The 22,475-nt window shown below is 42.3% G+C and overlaps 4 protein-coding genes across 4 annotated transcripts; 3 read left to right on the top strand and 1 right to left on the bottom strand.

The window, feature by feature from the left end:
* Window positions 1-1,292: 1,292 nt before the first annotated feature.
* On the top strand, window positions 1,293-5,094 carry snorc (secondary ossification center associated regulator of chondrocyte maturation; the record flags this gene model as incomplete). The annotated part of the gene is made up of 3 exons (XM_079238033.1): window positions 1,293-1,549; window positions 4,737-4,898; window positions 4,985-5,094. Exons 1-3 carry the CDS (start codon window positions 1,408-1,410, stop codon window positions 5,092-5,094), a joined length of 414 nt encoding a protein of 137 aa, XP_079094159.1. The 5' UTR covers window positions 1,293-1,407.
* A 3,002-nt stretch (window positions 5,095-8,096) lies between these two features.
* On the top strand, window positions 8,097-9,876 carry LOC306749472 (G-protein coupled receptor 55; the record flags this gene model as incomplete). Its single annotated transcript, XM_079232773.1, has 2 exons — window positions 8,097-8,825; window positions 9,670-9,876. The coding sequence occupies 2 exons, from the start codon at window positions 8,097-8,099 to the stop codon at window positions 9,874-9,876; spliced, it is 936 nt and encodes a 311-aa protein (XP_079088899.1).
* A 1,911-nt stretch (window positions 9,877-11,787) lies between these two features.
* On the bottom strand, window positions 11,788-16,795 carry itm2cb (integral membrane protein 2Cb; the record flags this gene model as incomplete). Its single annotated transcript, XM_079231236.1, has 6 exons — window positions 11,788-12,947; window positions 13,455-13,605; window positions 13,717-13,827; window positions 13,931-14,122; window positions 14,258-14,395; window positions 16,709-16,795. The coding sequence occupies 6 exons, from the start codon at window positions 16,793-16,795 to the stop codon at window positions 12,856-12,858; spliced, it is 771 nt and encodes a 256-aa protein (XP_079087362.1). The 3' UTR covers window positions 11,788-12,855.
* A 1,925-nt stretch (window positions 16,796-18,720) lies between these two features.
* hes6 (hes family bHLH transcription factor 6) lies at window positions 18,721-20,283 on the top strand (the record flags this gene model as incomplete). The annotated part of the gene is made up of 4 exons (XM_079223002.1): window positions 18,721-18,795; window positions 18,881-18,967; window positions 19,116-19,197; window positions 19,504-20,283. The coding sequence occupies 4 exons, from the start codon at window positions 18,721-18,723 to the stop codon at window positions 19,917-19,919; spliced, it is 660 nt and encodes a 219-aa protein (XP_079079128.1). The 3' UTR covers window positions 19,920-20,283.
* Between the last annotated feature and the right edge of the window lie 2,192 nt (window positions 20,284-22,475).

Here is a 22,475-nt window from a genome sequence, read left to right as displayed (position 1 = left end):
AATTTAGATACATTCCTCTTTCCCAGTGACCGGCTACATTTATTCTGACTGTTCTATTTTTTTTTTTGACAGTGTCGACCGGATGCAATCAAATCTACCCGCAGTAGAGGCGGTGTTACAATCTGATACAGACACTAACAACAGGAAGTCAAAGTGCATCCTCTTACGCTGTTTTTTTACATAAAATGAGTTGTGGTTTTTAGATCCACAGGAAATGAAACCCACTAACACCTTCAAATGAGAAGCAACATATTAAGCTCTCACACACACACACGCACACGCCGGCTTGGACAATATACTGACGCTGAAACCTTTTTTTAATTTATTTTTAAGCCTTTAAAGCTGTCATCTGCATTGGCATTGTTTTCACTCAGACATCTTAGCAAAATGTGGTCTTGGTAGCAGGAACCACCACGGAGGCTGTGCTGTCTGTGGACAGGTCACCATGATGGCAACATGCAGTCAAGAAACTTTACACTTGTAGTTGCAAACAAAGTGAAGGTTGGGGGTGGGGTAACTCCAACTTTAGGCCCTTTGACGGATTTGGTGTTGCGGCTTGTGTGACCCCGTCACAAGACGGCCTCTAGTTTCCCTTTCCAGGACAAACCTTAGCAAAAATCCAACCCCTTACTTTCTCAGGCTAATTGCTCTTGTCACTCAGATCAGTGTTTTTCAACCTTTTTTGAGCCGTGACACATTTTCTACAATTTAAAAAAAAGCCTGCGGCACAACAACAACCCAAAACGTTACAAACTGTCACATTGTAGCACAATACAGCATATATGGTAGATAATTATTGCGCTACCTACTGACATGGAGTATTTAATTACTAGGCCAGCCTCTGTATTGCAGGCTCAGACGTTGAACAATGAAAAATGATTTGCAGCAACTAAATTAGTTTTTTTTTGGACCGATTAAGTGAAATTAGGCATTTTCCCACGGCACACATGACTATCTCTCACAGCACACTGGTATGCCGCAGCGCAGTGGTTGAAAATCACTGACTCGGATCAAAAATAAACGTGTACTATCTATATATACATACTATTTGTATTTGACAGCTTTAGTTCCATTATGGGAGATTATTTTAGATCGTAATACCTTCCACCACCTTTTTGATTTGACAAACTCCTTTCCCGTCACATATTTTCCCCAGGAGTAAGTCACAGGAGGAAAGTTTCGTGGTGTGACCCAGCCAAGGTCAGCGGCTACCGAATGTTTACCCCTCACACCCGACTATGTGGCCGGAGGAGTTCTGGAGTGGGTGGGCCCTTCGGTGATGTGCTCACAAAGTCCACACTGTCCAGACAGTCCTGTGCACACCTAGTCCCACCCCTTCTCTCGCCCCGCAGTCGCCTACCTCTGCCCCTCCTGCACTCTCCTGTCCTCTTCTCCTGCTCCTCTTCCATGGTCCGCTACTTGTTTGAAGTTCGAAGGAGTTTTGGAGACCTCTCGTCCCTCACAGCCACCACCATGGGCCACAGCAGCAGCATCTGTAGATTCCTCCTCCTGGTGCTCCTCAGCCTCTTGGTAGCCTTTGTACACACAGGTAAAACCTCCTTTTGAGTGTGATCGATATGCTTATTTCATTTATGTGGTTAGGAGATAAGTCTGATTTATGGAAAAGAAAAAAATCGGTGTCACTGTTGAAATGAAAGTTAAAAAAAGAAAAAACGTTCTTTAAAAAAATAAGGCGAAAACAAATTGTTTTAAGAAATTCTGAATTAAGTCATTAGCCTCTTGTTCTAGAAAGATTGGGTAATTTTAAATCGTTGCTGATTATTTTTGATGCTTTGTCCTGTGGAACACTGCAGGATAGATAGGTTTAAGGTTTTATATTCCTAAAGCGTATAGTTGTTAGCTTGTCTGCTGTATGTAGGCAAATCTAAGATGTGAGTATACGTGTCATTTTTGCCCTCTTTACTGGAGGTGGTACTGTAGCCTGATTGAAATGATGCCGTTGTTGAGACTGGGAGCTGTGAACGTTGCTTTTTTGACTTGACAGGATGATTTTTGTTGCTTTCACGGGGCCTGATGCTCATATGAAAGTGAATCGCTGCTGCCCTCTGACTCCAGCTATAAAGTTGAAGTGATTCTGTGTCGCATCGGTTTGAGGTAGTGAAACGTCCACAAGTGTGGAGTTTATTTCATGTGGGTGGAGAGATTTAAGACGTGGTAGTAAGTAGCAGACAGATTGAATGGCTGCAACTGTGAACATTTTGTAAAAGTGTTTACACAGAGCATCCTCTGGTTCTCAGTGCTCCTTAAGACTTGACAGATAAGCACACTCACTGTTCTTTCTTTCACTCAAACCAACAAGCTTTGGACACAGCAGAGCAGCTCTCGGGTCCAGAGGCCACAGTAGAGGTCAAGAGGGCAATGGGACGACGTGGATGTAGCAAGTCGACAATTTTTCTGCCTGTCCTGTGAAAAAACTAAACCTGGCTGTCACCTTTTACAAAGCCTACGGTGAAAGAGAAAAAGTCTCTGTTCCAAACACTATGTCAGGGTTTCTAACATTGAGGTGCCATGACCTGCCTAGACCTTCCTAGTAGTGTCCTGTGGCCTCTTCTCAATTTTAAAGTGGAAACGCATTTCAACACCTCAGAAGACTCAAATAAATACAGGCAGGAGAAATTTTACTAATTCACACTGAGTTTTCCCCCTGCAGCCATCTCTTATGGGTTGGTATGTACAGTAAACCAACCAGTAACCAACTGACTCAGTGACTGAACCAGCGGCACATCTGGCAATGTGAAAGAGGCGTGTACTACAATACAGAGAAGGGTCACTCGTTCTGAAACCCCATTCCTACTTTCCTCATTTCAGAATAGAATTTAAAAAATGCGCTGGTCAAATATTTTCCAATGTAAAATGCGACCGCCACCTATTTAAGGAGGGTGAAACAGGGACACACCACAGCAACAATGTCATGTTTGGGTTTTCGATGCTTGGGCAGGTTGCTTTTCACACACCCGTCCTGTGCGTTTTGTCATCTCTCTGGCTGGTGTGAAATCCTGACCGAAGAGGCTTGAGGTACCAACAAATGGCTTTCTGTGTTTTCAGAGGCTGGAAGCAGCTTTCCCTCCAGTCTGCCAGGCTTTCGTGAGCCTGGACTTGTGTATAGAGAAGGAGGGTTCTTGATTGACACAAGGAGTCATGTCTTTAAAAAGTGTGACTCAGTGCAGTGATTCCTGACCAGAAAAGTAATGAAAGCACAGTTGTAGCAGCGGGTTAGCTAAAGGTAACGAACAAATAGTTCAAACTGATGGAAGTTATCAGCAAACAGATGAGCGTGACACACCACATGACGGGTGGTGTTGATGACGGGGTACTAAGAATGATCTTTTTTCTCTCTCAGGGCCTCGAGACGTTGATTCCCTTTCACAGAAATTACAAGCTCGACTGAACTCTTCCTCATGGAAACATCACGTTATTATTTTTTGCCTTCTTATTAAATCAATCTGTCCAGAAGGCACGGCCTTTTACACACAGGGACTATTTAATAAACAAGTTTGTTTGACATCCAGGGCCCAGCCGGTGCCTGGTTTGGGGCCTGGCCGGTTGTTACTGGTTGCAGCCCGACGCCCTCCGTGACCGCACAAGCTGCCTTTTGTGCTCGGCTGAAGGCCTCATTGATGACTGAGCTGGCCGGAGGCCCGGGCCTCCGAACCTCTAGCCAGCTACAGGACAGGAAGCTGCACACGACTCAAGAGTCAACACAGCAGCATCAAAATACTCGCATCAGAAGTGCATATCAGAATTTAGGCGACAGCAAAGCTAACACGCTGACGTTAAACTCTTTATATTATATCATTATATCAGATGCAGGAGGGCTTTATTAATCGAGGAAAGCGATAATAAGAGGCTTCTTTGACAGTGACGGAGAGGAAAGATAAAGCAGGGTGAAGAAGTTTACCGAAGGCGTCAGAGGCTACAAAGTAAATATGTAACGTTAAATAAACTGAGTGCAAATATGTTTGTATCCGGTTTTGTTGGTATGCGAAGAGTTGAGGATGGGATGCGTGAATCAGTGAGTGGGTGGGCTTGTGTGTGAAGAATGTGCCTCTGAATTTCAAAAGACAGCTGTCCAGTTATTATAAAGATGTCAACAGTGATCATTTTGGTGGTTTATTTAAGGCTACTGTAGAGGTGTGAATGGTTTCAGGGTCACTTAATGCTCAGAGGGGATGAATGGCAGAGGGCAATTTGGGAAGGAAAGAAAACCGACTGATTGATTGCAGAGACAGTTGTACACAACCTGAGCTTCATGCAGTCAGCAAATCACTGGCTCTTCCCGCAAGCAAGTTGGTGCTAAAGCAAAAAAGACATACTCCAATGAAATAATGAACCAAACCTTGATTAAAGGACAATTATGGACAATCTTGATTGGACCCTTGAACACGTCAGGAGGCTACCTGCGGCATGCCCGTCCTCTACAAAGACATCCTTATGCCCAGGCCCAAGCCGTTAGCCCAGTGAGACAGAGGGAGGCTGTTGGGGTCATTACAGACGGGGCCATGTGTGTGGCTCTGCATCCCAGAGGCCTCCGCGTCCAGAAAAAAAAGCCAAACACAGCCATTAGCAAAGCTGTGCGCCTTGTCAGTGAAATTACCACCAAAAGAAAACAAGCAGAAAGTCAATACGGAGCAGAAGTTAGGTCCCTGCATCGAGATCGGCCACGTTAAAAAGAAGCGCAAGTAGGACATGTTTTTCTTCTTCTTCGTGATCTGCAGAGACAGCCGCAGACTCGACAACCAGAGACAACCAGGACACCATGTCTGGAGAACCCCCCGGTGACGTTACCACCAAAGACCCGTTCCAGGACATGACGGAGCCGTCCTTCACCTTCGACTACGAGGACATCACACACTCTCAGGCCCTCGACGAGGACGAGGGTAAGGCCGACACTTCCTCCATCAAATCTGTGTCAATCACGTGTGTTCAAATGATTCAAAGTGTGTGTGTGTGTGTGCGTGTGCAGGGGTGCTGGGGCCGGGGGCCATCACAGCCATTGTCATAGCGGTCTTCCTGGGAGCGTCGGTCCTTCTCGCCCTCATCGTCATCACACTCAGGAAATTCACCGCCTCCTAGAGTGAACACGTCCCACCTAGTATGCATCTGTGTGTGCGTGTGTTTGAATGTCTATGTTTCTCTTACGCCTCTTTAGCTCTTTCTTTCGATCCGAGTCGTGTCTTTCGCTTCGCTGTAGATGCTGAAAATTGTGGCAGGTTCCTTGATTGACTTTTTACAGATTTCCTCCTGTCGACACACGTAACTGTTGCGAAACATGTCCACTTGCTACTGAAGGCATAATGTTAGAAACTGGCTGGCTCTTCCAGTGGAAATCTCAGCATGTCTAGGTCCTTCACGTTGTATTTTTCTTGATCTTGCATGCTCCTATGAGGTTTTTTTTTACGTTTGCGGGCTGTTTGTTTTTCTGATGCGGAGTATTCTGCACGTGTTTGCTTTTATTTGTACATGCAGTGTGTGTGTGTGTGTGTGTGTGTGTGTGTGTGTGTGTGCGTGTGCATGTGTGTGCTCTTGTCAGTCTCTGTCCTACTTGTGTCATTTATTAAGAAAGATACACATGAGGTTTTTATTAGTCTTTCAACGTGAGCCCAAATCATGTCTAAAATATTTCCTTGGTGTCACCCGTGAACAAGTTTGTATTTCACTTTACAAACATTTGTAGAGTCAAAATTAGGAGAAAACATTTGAGAAAGGCTGCCTCAGTGTACGTAAACAGGGTAGTTAAGTTGTTTGTTCCTACTTGTCGGGCAAAAAAGTTGGATGAATTTATTTAGCAATTGCGTAAGTAGTGTTTTTGTTGGTTTTGAAAATGGTTTTAGTAACATTACTGTATCTCCTTTCTGTACGCCTCAGAGTCCTCAGCCATACAGCTGGATGTTGCCATGGTAATGTCACTGCTCGATTATTTTGTGAGAATTAGGTTGAATAAATAAATCCAATAAATACGATGTCAAATGTCTGTGGCTACTGTTTGTGTTTAATTAAAGACTTTGGGAAAGACTGATTTAAAGGTTCTCCATACGGAATTTAGAGCATATCTATTGCCTCCACATGGCTGTCAGCACAGAGCACAGAGAACAGAGAGAATCTCAGATTACAACACACACACAATACTCTACTAGATATTTGATTGCTGCTCTATTAATGCTCTGAATATCTAATGGTGCACATTTAAAGTCTGAAGACTGATTTCTGCAGACACTCATACTAATAGCACTATTAACACTAGTATATAAATCACAGTTTGAGTCACCACGCTTTATTAGTGATCACTGATAGATTGATATATGATGAAGAGATCGAAAGGTACTGTAAACAAACTGGTCTTTGACCTAAAAAGTAGAGCCACAAGGACACAATGTGAACACTTGCATGCACGAGATGCAATGAACAATCACAACCAATTTAACTTCTTTTTTTTAATTTATTTTTACAGCGATGGAAATTCCAGTCTGAGGAAATACAATACCACAACATGGTGAACATGACAAACATTATGCCTGCTCAACATGTTAGCACTGTCATTGTGAGCATGTTCACATGCTGAGGTTGGCATTTAGACCTGAAACCATCGCTGTGGCTCAGTCTCTCAGAGCGGCTCACGTCTCTTTATCTTGTTTATCCGATCATTCTAGTTCACTGGATGAATGTTGTCTTTTTAGCATTGGATTTGATAGTATTATTATTATTAGGGCTGCAAATAATGATTATTTCAATTACCGTTTAGTTTGAGGCTTATTTTTTTTATTAATCAATTACTCTTTGTAAAATGAAACAAAAAATACAAATCTAGAGAAAAAGCAATGAAAGAAATAAAGACTAATTAAAAGCAGTAAAAAATTAAATATAGCATGAAAGCCAGCCTGTAAAGATGGGGTAAATATTGTCTTTTAAAAGAGACCAATGATTCTGGCGGCCTTATCTCCTCATGCTGGTGGTTTGAAAGCCGATGGCAAAAGCATAGTCACGTTTAGAAGCTGCAATTTGACTCATACGGGGTCAACATTTCTGCTATGTAGCTTGGGGCCGGACCTAGACATGCTTTAAAAGTGATCAGTAAAATCTTGAAATAAATTCTGAGACGAACAGGGAGCCAGTGAAGAGAAGCCAGGATTGAAGTGATGTGATGTTGTCTGTTAAAACCAGTGAGTGCTGTGAAACCTGCCAGTGCTGCGATCACAAATGTAATCTTATTTTCTGTAGGAATTTGCAGTGATCATGTCTGCACATTTCATTAAAAAGCATATGAAAGTAGGAGGGCTTGATTTGAAATGGCTGTAATACACGTCTCAAGACAAAAGCGTGATGTTGGGCATGACTCAGGAAGTGGTGATGAAACAGCAAAGGTAGAGAAAGCAGAAGTGTGTCTGGCATCAAGCAGACAGACAGTCAGTCACACTCAATGTTCCACTGACAGACTGGCATCCGTGAGGTAAGAGAGCAACTATTTTTCACTGCACGATATACATAAAAATGTGTTGCATTTAAATCTCAGAACAATAGCACTTTTGTTTATATAATTAAATTAAAAGACAGACTTTCATTGTAAATATTCTAAAATTAGAGACACTTTGTGTTGAAATCACTAACGCCTCATGGAACTCTTTATTTGTGTTTGTGTTACGTGTGTCTTGATTAAAGGCAAGTGCACTTAAACATGTCAAAGATCAAGCTGTATTCATTCATATCATATTTATTATTATGTATTATATCATATTATTAAATGAAAGTGGTAAATAATAAACCAATGTATTTCAACCTACACTTTATTACATTTAATCTAAAACTTGCATTGAAAATACTGTCCAGAGCATGTGATTGAAACTAACATGATTTTTGTCCTTAAGTCTGAAGGCAGATACAAAAACGAGTTCACAGATTCTGAACCCAGACAGCGGAGAGCTTCACATGGTTTGGTGCAGTGGTGTCTATACTTTTTCTGTGTGGGAACAAAGAGTAATGACAGGAAGGACCGATTCCCTTTGAAATACCCATAGAGCTGTTGAAACCAAAACAAATCAAACTATTTCCCTGACAGCAGCAGCAGCAACAGCAGCGACACCATGACAAGCAACTGTTCGCTGGAAGGGGTGGACCACCTGATGAGATATTTAGAGCTGGCCATCTACATCCCCATCTTCCTCTTTGGTGTGATTCTAAATGCTGCAGCGCTCTTAGTGTTCTGTGTCTTTCTGCGGAAATGGACAGAGTCAACTATCTACATGAGCAGCTTGGCTCTGATGGACCTGCTCCTCCTCTTTCCTCTTCCCTTCAAAATGTACGCCACCAATTACCTCTGGCCTGCCTACCTCCAACCTTTCTGTTCGGTCTTGGAAAGCCTGTATTTCTGTGGGATATATGGCAGCATCTACACCATCATGTGCATAGCTGTGGACCGATGGGTGGCTATCTGCCACCCGTTCAAAGCCAAGCAACTGCGTTCACCCAAAGTGGCCTTGGGGACCTGCATTGTGGTCTGGGCGCTGGTGCTGACAGCGGTCTCTTCCACCACCTCTCGCTTCAGGGAGGCCGAGCAGACGGACTTCCACTGCTTCCACAGGTTTTCAGAGAAAGGCTGGAGCCCTCCGATCATCATCTGCCTGCTGGTGTTTGGGTTCCTGGGGCCTGCGTTGGTCGTGGTCTACTGTTCGGCCCAGACCATCTGGGCGCTTCGGCAGTCTGGCCAGCGCAGCCCCCAGAGCCGCGCCTGCGTGAAGATCATCTACAGCAGTCTGAGTGCCTTCCTGCTTCCTTTCACCCCCAGCCACCTGGGCATCCTCCTGCAGTTCCTGGTGAGAGAGACTCCAAGTTCATTTTAAGCAAACTGAACTCTAAAGAGAAAAGAGTGAAGCAGGTTAAAGTGGGCAACCAATAAATGAGAAGACAGTCTCACATTAAGGTGTCCTGGAGATTTTGATCACAACACATAGTCTTCATCAGCGAATGGGGTTGAGAACAGTTACAATGTCGGCGTTGATATCCATGAACATGGAATAGAGAGCACACCGCCCCGGCGGTGTAAAGAAGCTGTGACATTGGAGTCAGAAGTTGTGCTTCCCCCATTTGTTTTTATTAAACTCAGCATAATGTGACTCCTGCAATCAGGATTATTTTGTTGATGTTGTTATTTGTTTGCCTGGTTTGGTTCGCAAGATGACAAACCAATAGGTGTACGAGTTATACTATTCTATACTTTTGAGAGACATTTCTTAGGTGACTCAAGGTCTTATTTTTTTCAATTTAAATGTATGTATAAATGTAAATAGAAGCAAAGAAAGCAGTGAGCAGCAATTTAAGTGGTGAAGCCTATTATGCACTGTTCATTTCTTTTAGGTATTAAACATGTCTTCTTTGACCATTCTATTTCAGCCACACAAAAAAAGGCTGTTTATAATTATAAAAGATCCTGGAGCCAAGATAAATAAATAGATGAATAAAAAAAACTAATCCAAGCTAATCACTGATGTTGACCCAGCAGACATCAAGAACAGCAAATACAAAGAGATGGTCATTAAAAAGCCTGATAACAAACTGCACAACCACAACAGAGTTCACACTGCTGGGTGGCCTCTATGTTACTGTAAGATGACTAATGTGTCTCTGTCCTCTACGTGTGACCATCCACACAATGTCCAGGTGCATCAAGGAATGATTCAAGACTGCGGCAGCAAGACCCGGATCAGCCTGTTCTTACAGACAGCGATGTGCCTGTCCAACGTCACCTGCTGTCTGGACGCTCTGTGCTACTACTTCATCGCTCACGAGGTGAGGAGCACCAAGCACACCTTCAGGATATCAATGATCAGCCAAAGAAAAGCCACCAACAGCACTTCAGAGGTCTGAACACACACTTGACTGATAAAGTTGATCTGTACTCAGGAAGCCGGTTGGATATCTGGTCCGTGATCTTTAGCAGGGCAGTGAAACCGAAAAGGAGACGTTATTGTTTCCAGAATAGCTGAAAAGGCAAGTGTGCCATGCAGTAAGAGCAACGGGTCTGAGTGCCATCTCATCTAACCACAGCGCTTGAGCTTAAGGCCGATGGGAAAGGATCTGCAAGCTCAGATATGTGATTTGTTCCAGTGACAGGAAGCCTGAAGTCGCTTCTGTAACCTCAGAGAGCCCTGACACCCAAATTGTAGGAGATTGAGAGATGGCTTCAGGTCGTCCATTCCTGCGCCCTGATTAACTGATGTGATTACGAGTCTTTTCCACGCAGTAAAATCGGCCAACAATCTGCTGTATACGCTCAAGAAGTCAAGTCAAAGGCGCAAAGTGGTTAAGCAGATACACGTTGGAGCAATTTAGTTCAATAGCATCTGATATATAAAATGTAGATTTAAATAAAAAGTCAATTTGAACAAGTAAATTAATGTAACTTACATATTTTATTTAAATATTAATTAAAATATTGACTTACCACTTATCAAGACAGCAACCAGTTGAGATCTGAAAACACATGAAAGTAATTGCTTATTATTAATTGATCATTAGTTACAAATAATATCTCATTAACAACAGATTTGTATCAACTTAAATTGATACTAATATTGTATTACTATCGTAATTGTTGACATTGTCTTAGGTTTTAGGAAATATGACTTACAAGTAACTTCATCGATCAGTGATTTCTAGGAAAACTGGGAATATAGCTTCACAAATGTATTTAACCCATGCATTCTGGGAATTGTTGTTTATTTTTTGTGGAGAGAAGTTACATTTGTGTATAAATCCTGTACATTTCTTATGTAAATAAAGCCTGAGGCGGGGTGACAAACATTGTCTGTTTTTTATTCAATTGTTTTACTTCAAATGTGCTATAATGCTATTACATCTGTTAAAAGCCAACTATTAATAGCCTGACCCGTGTTCACGAGGACATTTGATGGATGTGAACATCAGAGCTAAACCCAAATGGGAAGTTGCTCTTGCAGTACATTACGCTGCTCTCTATCTTATTTTGCTCATGTTGAACAGAGTTACCTTGTGGCAACAGTAGAAGGTTTTTCATGAGTCTCGATTAGGGGATTTGGTGAATATTAATGCAGTTTATTTTTGTATAAACTTTTATTATTTTATAAAACTGTCATGTTTTGATTTACTTGCATCACTTGAGTCTCGATACGTTTGCACCAGCCTCCTCTGTGTTGAGTTTCTATGTTATTCGTTTGTGCTCCATTCAGTTCTGTTTTAATTTCTGTTTCTGTTGTTTTTTCTGAAGTGAAATTTGTTTTTATGATTCTTGATACGGTATTTTTCTCTTCTTCAGTGCAAGTGGTCTGCAAATTAAAGTAAGCCCAGACAAGAACGTCATGATATGACTATGTATCAGAGCAAAGTCCTGAACAAGGTGGATTATGTAGATGTTGTTGACTAACAACATGCGTTAGTAATTCTAGACCACATGCTTTAGCTCTATGGCCGATGGCTGTTATAAAACCTAAAGCTCCCCTTGCATTACGACATGACACGTAAAGAAAATTACAGAAATGATTACTTTCGTCAACCTCACTCAATTTTATGCCTGATGAGGGGTTTGAGTTTGTCCCACTACATTGTGTCTGCAGCTGTCATATTGTATATTACTATACTTTATAAAGACTAGATGCCTTATTACAAAGTGCACATATTGAAATAATCACCAACTACTCTACCCTACAATGTCCATATTCGCAATGTGTATGATTTACTGACACTGTTGCTGTTGAACATTCAACACACGGAAGAGTTTGATAATTTATTCTTAAAGCAGCAAGATATTACAAGAAGAATCGACTGTACAGTGAAATAAAGTATCCAGGACAATGCAATATGAGCACATGTCACAGGTCTCTCTCAACAGAGACTTATTTGCTCCAAGTTTTACATTAAAAAGACACCCCAACTTCTTTTTAAATTTGGACAAATTGTCATTGTAGAGATCAGAATGCCAGAATAGGATGGATTGGGAACTGGCGAGAGCTAAAGACAACAGGCTGAAATCCAAGTGGAGAGGAGGAAGAGCAGGACAATGTTTTAGCCTTTGATATCATCTACAGTAAGTGATCTAAACAAAAAAGCACTCTTTCTAAATATTTCATATACCCATAACATGAAGCATAGCATCTCTGACAGCAGACTTTGGTTCCTTCTATCCCTCTGAAGCACTGCTACTAATTACAGTCTAAAGCCATTATATCCAAGGAGCAGTCAAGTGTGAAACCGAAGGAAATAAAGAGACAAAACAAGTCGATTTTAGATAAAAAAAATCTATGCGTGTAACAATATGAGCTCCAGAAGAAAATCAATTTACAGTATATATTGCTTAGGAACAATCAAAGTTATATACACCCTTCATTAATGATACAAACCAGCAAAGAAACGTCTAAAGTACATGAGGTATGTTGCGCCATTTCATGACATACAAAACGAAATTAAAAAACAACGAAGAAACAAATATTAACATGAGTGCACCATGCAAACAGCTTTAAAATATTCATTTCATCACCCACAGTGCACTGGGTTACTAAATAACAATAAGGTCATTCCTAAAATAAATCTAAATCAAGTCTTAGTCTGATGTAACAAACTCACACACATTATAACATTGTATGCACTGCTCGACAAGCTACAGATATATCCCAACACATGTAAAACACAGACCGTGAATAAAAAAAGACATTGACATTGTACATGGACAATAAAAGAGCATTTTCAACTTGAGACAAAAAAACAAAAAGTAAAACTGTTGGACAAACACTTGCTCTTAAAGTGCAGTTAAAAGCCTAAAGAATTCAAGAGGTATGCGTTCAGAGTTGGATGGCTGTTATTTCTGCCTCAGATTTAGAACCGGTCGCAGATGACGGTCTCAACCACAAACGTGTTCTCGAAGTGACGAATGCTGTGGCACCTCTTTGCATTGCGCCTCTCAATACCTTGAAGAAGAAAGAAAAAAAGAAGCATTTAGAAAAAAACACCAAGCAGTGGAGTTGTGCAGCAGTGATATTATTTATAGCGCGACAAAGCCTGCATGTCATCCCTACAAAGCACATCCATATATGTGCTGAGGGGAAGCTAGTTGCATCACATCTCTCACACCAATCAAAGGCGGCATCACTGCCTCCTCCTTACTGTGTGGATGTGTCCACTGCACTACCAGTGACTCACTTAGCAGGAAGTTCCCGGGCTGCGCCCACATACACAAACACTGACATGATAATCAGGCTGCCAGGCTGTCAGAAACACAATTACTGAAATGTACACCAGGAAGCCCCTATTTGGTTTTGGTTGTATTTGTTTCTCTGCCCGGTCACATTACTCAACACTTACTGGTGTTGGTGCGAAAGAGGGGCATAAATTAGCAGAAGTGACCCATCGTTCGTCATTTAGCATCTCATACTGCCTGAGTAGATTGGAGAAAGGAAGTGGACGAGAGCACTCACGTCTGTGCTGACTGCGGCGTCTGAGGCGGTAGGTTTCTTTGCCATAGCAGAGTCTGTGGATGAACGGGCCCAGCTGCCTCATGTTTCTCACCCTCCCTGTGACCACCATCTCCTCCTGGATGATGTAAGTCTGAGGAAGGTACGTCCCTCTCTGTGGCAAAGAAAACACAACAAAATGAATCACTCAGTCGATCGGTCGATGGGAAGAACACCGCATGCCGGAAGATGGGAATGCGCTGTGATTCATCTCCGCGGGCCTCACCTTGACGTTGACGAGCAGCTCCCACAGGCTCCGCGGAGGCATCACCAAGGTTGTGTTCAGCTCTGTGATGTAGCATTTGTCCAAGGCGATGTCATAATAAGCTGTGAGACCCTGTAATCAATTCAAAACAAGATTACAACCTCAGCGATAATGAAATACGAACAACAAAATGCAATGAGAGCAACCCGGTGAACATATGGAGGCGTTGACCTACCCTCTGAAAGTCGTGGATGATATCAGCGGGGTCACTGCCTCCAAAGTGTGGTACGGGGACACTGATCTGCTCGTAGTTATCGTCGAGGTAAATGCCAACATTCTCCTCGAGTTCCTGTCGTCCCCTCAGAGGAGCGTACACCGAGTCCTCATAGACGACCCGGCAGTGGAACAAGCTGTCTTCTGGGATCTGCTAATGAGGCGAAATAGAGCTAAATTAGCATGTGACAGTCACTTTAGGTTTCTTTTTTTCTTTCTGTTCATTAAACATTCTGTGCCACTGGGTTCAGGATATAAACTCAGGAAAGGGATCCAGAAGTGAACTGACCTGAGGTATAAAGTAGTAGCGATAGACATAGATAGAGGACAGCACCAGTCCTGACATGAAGACCACCAGGCCAAAGGTCAGGCAGCACAGGCCAGTCGGAAAGGGCTTCTTGTGCCTGACGGGAAGAACCAGCTGCCCCTGTGAAGAGATTAGCAGTTTGGTTAGAGATCCACAAGGAAAAGTCAGTTTGCCAAGAGATTGCTGTGTAAACGTAACCTGTATCCTTTGACATGATGGTATTACATGGTATTTTAGCAGGACCCCAAAGTTTTCACAACATAAGGTGCAAAATGATGCAAAGAACATGTCAGGTTTTCCATTTTTATGTGATGCTGCAGCCAAGAAAAATCTGTCTTTTTGTTTGTTTGATGTCTCTGGAGGAGTGTTATTACGTTTTAATGAAGCAGGGCAACAGAATACTGTAAAGATTTGATCTTTTTTATTTTTTTTCATCCCTGGGCTTGCTAGTTAACTCGATATTACTCCTATCCCCGTCTGTGATGGAGTATCAGTGGACGTAATGTCCTCTCACACTGCCATGTTCTCCTGGACAAAAGACGAAAACGGAACACTTGTTAATTCTGACAGGAGGTGGTTGCAAAGTCGTCAGTCAGGAGAGGAGATCTGAGAGACGTAGGACGGACTGGAATGAGACATATCAGATGCCCACCCACAGTCTGCTGACTCTCCGTACTACTGTTGCTATGGAGAGCGGAAGCAGGGAGAACAGATTGCGCCAGGCTCTGACGAAGATGCTGGCATGTGGCCGTCTGGGTCTATTCTTGGAGGCCTACTTCCACACTCCATATTTGTTAGTTCCCTTGCACCCTCAGTGGGAGTCAAAGCCAAAGGAATTGCGTGGAGGAGTCCCTCAGCAGAGGCGGACACATTAATAGATCTACACACATTGGCTCTGATGCCTGGCCGACTGTCGCAGCCAATCAGAATAGATACATGTCATATTCTTCTGTTGACGTAACAAACAGGTGAAAAAGTGGTGTGTACGTAAGCGATGGATACGTCACCAAGTGGTATCATTGTGTACAATGTGATGGGGGGGAAAAGGAGGAGGCTTAGACAGACGTACATCCATTGTGTGCCAGATATCGAATTATGTTTAACTCCTGGGAGGTGGTCCAGAAAGGAGAAGGACATGACTTCTATCTGCTTTAGAGCAATTTGTTTCATTTTGGTTCAAAATACCAGTTCAGCCCTGTTTGAAAATTTGAGCCTGAAAGCTAAGGATTTGGGATATGCCATGTTGCAGATAGGTTGCAGAAAAGCAGTTGCCATTGTAACACAATGAGATTTTCAGTTCCTCTCTGAACCCCCCTTTCTGAATAACTTGATCTTACTGATATCATCCAGCTATTTTATTGTTGTTGTTATTTTTATCTTTATTCTATTAGTATTATTATTGCATATATCTTTCATCACTGTTGTTTTTATATCTTATCTTATTTTCTGTGTAAATGGCTGCTACATGACACGAAATTTCCCCTTGAGGATTAATAAAGTATATATTCATTCATTCATTCATTCATATGATGCAGGAATCCTGACGGACAAACTGCTATTTGTCCATATTTTTGCTCAGATTTTATAATGCCAATTTTGATAGATAAAAAGCTACGCCTTCAGATCATGTGCACTGTTCATACACAACACTCATTAAACCCAGATTGCCACTCTCAATCACAGGCTCATCGTTTCTAGGGCGCTCCCTGCAGGATCCCCGTGGCATGACGTCTCGTGACGCCACTAACTGGTGCAGTGATTCTACTACAGTTCTGTTGTTTACTCGCGTCGACAGAAACCAGGCTATTTGCACGCCTACCGCCTATTCTGACACAATGGAAGATTGTACATGTATACATGTATACTTAGACTTATATTACATGCACGTATAAACCATTCAGATTACTTGTGTGATATTCTGCTGATGGCACAATTACAGGACAGCCATCTGCAGTGTGTCCTCGCGGTGACCAAACAAGGTGACGTAATGTCAACATCCCCAGGCTGGGATGGATATTTTCCATTATTATTATGACAATACAATAAATTAAGCTTCTTCTTTTTTTACTGTCAGAAATAGTGTTTTAGCAGTAACTGCATAATATATATATATATATAATAAACTGCACTACAGAGTGATTTTCACCATTCAGTAGCATACAAAAATAAATAAATAACGAACTGCAACATCATATTTTAAGGAAAACAAGGTTGAATGCATTAACAAAAAGGTCATGCATTAATTACCAGGTCAAAATAAAATCTCAGCAAGTGACATGATGATGCAGATACAGGTAAATCAAACAATACATCTTCAACCAAATGAGCGTTAATCTCTCTATTGGATGTGCAAAATGTGTCCTAATGCTATACTGACACACAAGACAAATGGCACAACACAAAAGAAAAGAAAAGCAAATAGTGCCAACTCACGTGAGCCTGGGGTATAATGATCTTGTCTTCATCGATCTCTTTTTCAGGCTTCTGCGCCGAAACTGTCTGGAAACTGATCTTCACCATGTTTGTTTGGTCAGTGTATGTTTTCTTTATCTCGTTAGCTGATGCTCAGTGCGCTGGTTTCATCCACCGAGCCGGGAAGATTATATAGCGGCGGACCAGTCTCGCCCCCGGGGATCAGTGACCTCAGAAGAGCGTATTCTCTGACGAACAAGCACTGTGTGGGTCTCAAGGAAAAGCCGCCTCGCCACTGTCAAAATAAGAGTTCGGGTCTGGATACAAAACTATATTTAATGTAAAAAAACGCTGTTTGTGAGCTCTTTGGTAAGCACATCAATATAATTGTATGGTCAAAGCTGTTTTGGATTGAAATAAACTATTTTCATCTCCCGTTTGTTTATATTAAACTACGGTGTGCCCTTATTTTGAAGGCAAGTGCCCGATATGGTTGTGCTTTCCGTTTTTTATTTAAAGCTGCATCTACTGTTCTCAACACTATCATCCGGAAATGGAGGGTTGTGTCAAACTCTCAGCCAGCTATTTGACTGCAATAAAGTTAGCTCTATGTCACTACTACTGATCATTTTAATTGATGGTCATAATGATCATAGTCATAATAACTGTTTGCACATTAGCAGGGCATGTAATGCATACATTATTGAACATTACAGTACACTGTGTACTATGTGTGCTATAGTACAATGTGTACCTTAAGTTTGAGTATTTCATGTATAGTTTAATTTATAGTATAATATAATGCAATGCAACTTGAGCATTTAATAATGTAATAGTATAAACATGTAAGAGGACCTAAAGCACATGTTATATTTCTAAAATGTGGTTACAAAGGTATAGTGCTGTAGATCATAAAAATAACTAAAGACGAATTTCAGAAAATAAGAATGTAATTATAATTGTTCTATGTATCTATAAACTTACAGCGGCTACAATCTTAACACCCAGCAGCCAGATGATCAGCAGTGTACTGCAACAATAAAGCTGTAACAGTGGATCACTGCAAACCAAAATGCATGTAATAGTGCATATCTACCCTTACACAATACATGCAAATTCGCAGAGATGCACACAGCCACGAGAGGGTGTTCATATTATTTACAACCAAAAATAAGTGTTTGAGTTAAAAAGCATTACTAACTTTAATTATACCAGAGCCGACCATTAAAACTTTCAAATACAGGGATGATCTTTTAGTGACCGCACTGTTTCAGGCTGCTTTCGAGAGGCTAAAGGCTTTTAACAAATGTGTACTTCACAAATGGCTCATCCCGTCCAAATCACATTAGTTGTTTTTTTACAGAGTGATGCACTAATCCTTATAGGTGCACTGATGGCTCACAATCAAGCATGACATACACCCAGGGACTAATGATGCAAAGCGAGAATTAGCAGATAGTTGTTTCACACATTAAAAGAGAGTGCTTAAGAATATAAACATTAGGAATTAAATGTTGAATGGGGTGTTTGTCGTTTTTTCAAAAGGAGCTTGAGACACTGACCTGGTTATAATTAGTTATAATTAGATTTCAGAGCAATGTTATGAATCCTTTTAATTTCCATTGATTGATTCTATCTTATTTGTTTCAGCTAAAAGAGGAGGCTCTTTATTTAACCCAACTCTGGTTGCATTTAACTTAATAGTTCTTGTTTTTAATTTTTTATGTAACGTTAGGTTCAGACTGAAGTTGGGGACAAAAGCCGACGTGACCGCTGATGACTCGCGGGCACGAGCCTCGCGCGCCCTGGCTCTTGTCTCTGTTCCCCCATTCATATGTAAATGAGCCGTCATATATACCGAGTACATGCCCCCTCGGAGCAGCACTGAGGAGCCCCGTCTTTCTGCATGCTTTGTTGGCCGCTGGGATCGCCGGCCATCTGTCCCATTGACAAGCTGTAACGGCTCTTTGGATTAGACGCCAACCTCTAGCCCAGTTGGTTTCTGGCAGCGCCTGGGTTAAACTTTCACCAACATGGCCCCCATCCGTAACGACGCGAACGGAGCGGACGGAGGTGATGACTGCGGTGGAGTCAAATCTGACAGAAAGGTGAGGGCGCTAAATGCCAAGATGTCCGTTATTGACTCGGCGGATAGCTGAAAAAGTAACTCTATTGTCGTTACTGTTTTGGCAGATGAGGAAACCTCTGGTGGAAAAGAAAAGAAGGGCTCGCATCAATGAAAGTTTACAAGAACTCAGAGTTCTCATGGCGGATGCAGACGTAAGTTAGGCTGCTATGCATGTATGTGTGTTAGGCCCCTGCTTTGTGTGGTGTGGTTCCTCAACATTAACGTGCAGTTAACGGTGTTAGTTTAGCGAGCTTGTGTTGCCAGCGCTTGTTACTTAACGCTTTCTTTCACCCGCTGCAGTTACAATCAAAGATGGAGAATGCCGAAGTGCTGGAGATGACAGTGAAACGGGTGGAGGGCGTCCTGCAAAGCCGGGCTCAAGGTACACATCGTGTATCCACGTTTACTTGAGAGTACCGCCATGAAACAACGGTTCATTATATATTTAACTACTCACAAACGAATAGTAACCTTAACGTAACTGGCACGGCGTCCTTCCGCCGGACAATATAACGCCAACATATGAAGATTGGCGCATTAATCTTCTAATTAACTGCTGCGGCCACAGGTGCGCGTGTGCATCTTCAACCGCCGCTCAGCCAATTAGAAGGCCAACGGTTGGACACGTGTGTATTCGCTAACCCTCCCACCCCTGAGCTAACGGTCGTTTCTCTCCATCTTTCCACAGAAGTGGACGCCGTGAACCGGGAGGCGTGCGAGCGTTTTGCGGCCGGCTACATCCAGTGTATGCACGACGTGCACACGTTTGTGTCCAGCTGCCCGGGCATCGACCCGACAGTGGCCTCGGAGCTGTTGAACCACCTCCTCGAGAGCATGCCCCTGAACGACGAGGACAGCCTCCGGGAGTTGCTGCAGGACACGGCGGCAGAGTGCCCCGACAATAACAGCACTTGGTCGGAGAGCATGTACGCGGCTCTCGTGTCCCCGGCCCCCTCCACCGCCTCCACCGATGACCTCTGCGCCGACCTGGACGACACGTACTCGGAGCAAAGTCATGTTTCCTCCTCAGAGGAGGCGGACTGCCCGGATGCGTTGAGCTTGCCTTCCTTAGCTTACTCCAAGTCAATGTGGAGGCCATGGTAGATCATGTCAAACAAAGCAAAAAGGCATGTTTTTAAACGACACTAGATGATCCACTGCGTTGCGTTAGGGTGTTTTGTGGGGGTAGGCCTCAGTACATGACAATAACACTGCTGAGGTGACAACTTTGTTGAAAGGCATCTGAGAAGCTCTTTGTGTAATTAGTGGGGTGGGGGGGCTACAATAAAGCTCAAATGTATTTAATAAATAAAGTATGTAATTAAATGTCAGAAGTCAGAGACTTTTAGGGTCTTCATTTGGAAGTGTATTGGCCTTATATGCGCCTGCCTTCAGTGAAGGGGTAAATGCATATGTAAATATTTACTTGTTGAATATGAATGGGCTGTATAGAAGATAGCTGTCCCAGTAGAAATGCATTGTTAGTTGTGTGTAAATTATTTTGTATTTAGGATGTCTTTTAACTTTGTATTTATACGTGTCTTTTAGTAGGCTACCTCATCTGATTTGCCTCAGTTGAAATGGTTTAATAAATACCTTTTTGGCTTTTAAATTGCATTTGTTCTGCCTCTCAAAAATAAATACCACATTTCACACACAAGGATCCCACTATACCGCCGCCCACGGCTGTTTTCAAGATGTTAGTTATTACTCTGCAATTGTGGGCCATGTGTGTGTGCTCTCACTCTCTCTCACCAAGATCCCTTAGCACATCGTAGGCATTTGTGAGGTGTGAAATGAGTAATTCACTCACTCCTTATATAGGCTTAGTTGAGGAGTTGACAAATGGGTTTTATAACTCCACTTGAATTCAGCTTTTTTGATGTAAGTTTTAACATGACATGGCAACAAATTACTTGCCAGTCATGGAACTGGGCTCTTGACTAACAAAGCCACCACTGTCAGGTTATCAGTTGCCCAATATATTGTAGTGTAACGCACTGATTATGGGGCTTTTAAAATGTACTAATAATCTACTGTTAAAGCACTGTACACACCAGCCTACCTATAGCAGTCCCATACAAATGTGCAGGCTCTTTGCAAGCCTGCATCCGCACCCTCATGCATGACCTCTGTGGCCCTTTGTCCCTGGTGAGGGCCACCGTCGGCTGCTACGACTCTGAATGAATACGAAAAGACAGCCATCTCACTCTTAATCCATTTCTAGTTGGATGGCTCCAAGTGTCACTTCTGACAAGTTCTTACCCACATTTTGGGTGAAACGACAAGAAAAAAGATTAATGCGTTGAGCATGTGATTACACATAGAGCCTCTCTACTTAGCATTGCTGCTGCTTCACGTGTCTGTTTTATGCTTCTGTACACTTCCTCCCCATTACATTTCAAGGTGAAACAGAGTTGTTTTTAACCCGTTATATGACAGCTACAGATATCAGTTACTTTGCAGATTCTATAAACAAAACAATAATACTTATTATAGATTAAACTATGCCTTAATTGGCTTTACCTTGACCATGCATCTACAGCAGTGGCCAACATATGCTTTACCTGTGTTTCAATTTGTTGCTCTACTTCAACATATTTAAGAGGGAAATATTGCACTTTGTTTTACTCCACTTAATTTAGCTATTAACAGTTACTTTGAGGTTTGAGACTTTTTTCTAGGTAGGCCCAGACAATGCTGCTTATAGGTCATGCATCAGCAATAATATGTATCCAATAACATAATATACACATTTCTGAAAAGGTGAAATTCTGCATTATGAGTAAGTACACTGAGGCAGTACTACGAGTACTTTTCCTTGTATAACAACACCTGAGTTGTTCCTCCACCACAGCAGAGTTCACATAGACCTGGTTCTACAGTCTGCCAGTCTGCGCGGGGACCAAACCGTATTTGCGGATCTCCAGAAGTGCAAATGACCGCTGCAGGAGGGCAGCTTGCTAATGTTGTGCAGGTGTGAACAGTGGAGTGGGGGGTCGCTTTGATCCGCGGACTGGAGGACCCGACTGTCTGCAGAGAGACACAGCAGATTGCATCGCAGCTATTGTTTCAGTGGTCGGGACAGACGGCCCTTTGCATCGGGAAGGTGAATGTCACGACTTCACAATGGAGGAGAGACGTTTCTTGTAGTTTTTTTTAAACAGCAGGTCTATATCTGTTTTTTTAAACAGCAGGTCTATACCTATCTAAAACCGCATTTGTAACATGTGTTTATCTTCAAAAAAAAAGAAAGAAAGAAGGTATTTTCATTCTGTGTATATCGAATCAAATTGCTCCCATCTCACCATTTGTTAAGCATCGATCTTTTTCTAAGTCGTTTGTAGACTATACTCATTAACTGGCCATCGGTCCATTGACAGCTGCAATCCAACATCCAGCTTTGGTCCAATGTAACCTAATATATGCGCCGCTCCTCGAGCCTAAGAAACTGTTTTCAGCAGACATTAACACATAAACCACTCTGTCAATTCGGCAACACTTTATTTAGAGAAAGTGAAACAAACAGATCATTCGCCACTTAAAATAATAAAAACAATACAAAAATAAGGTGCATTGTTGTCAGCGTCTGTTCATAACAAAGACAAATGACAAATTGTGGAAATGTTCCACATGACTGAGAAGCGCACAGTTTCGTCT

The sequence above is a fragment of the Taurulus bubalis genome, assembly GCF_910589615.1.
Source record: "Taurulus bubalis genome assembly, chromosome: 1".
Classification (NCBI taxonomy): domain Eukaryota; kingdom Metazoa; phylum Chordata; class Actinopteri; order Perciformes; family Cottidae; genus Taurulus; species Taurulus bubalis.
Note: the sequence above shows the minus strand (reverse complement) of the source record. Positions and strands in the feature narration are given on the sequence as shown.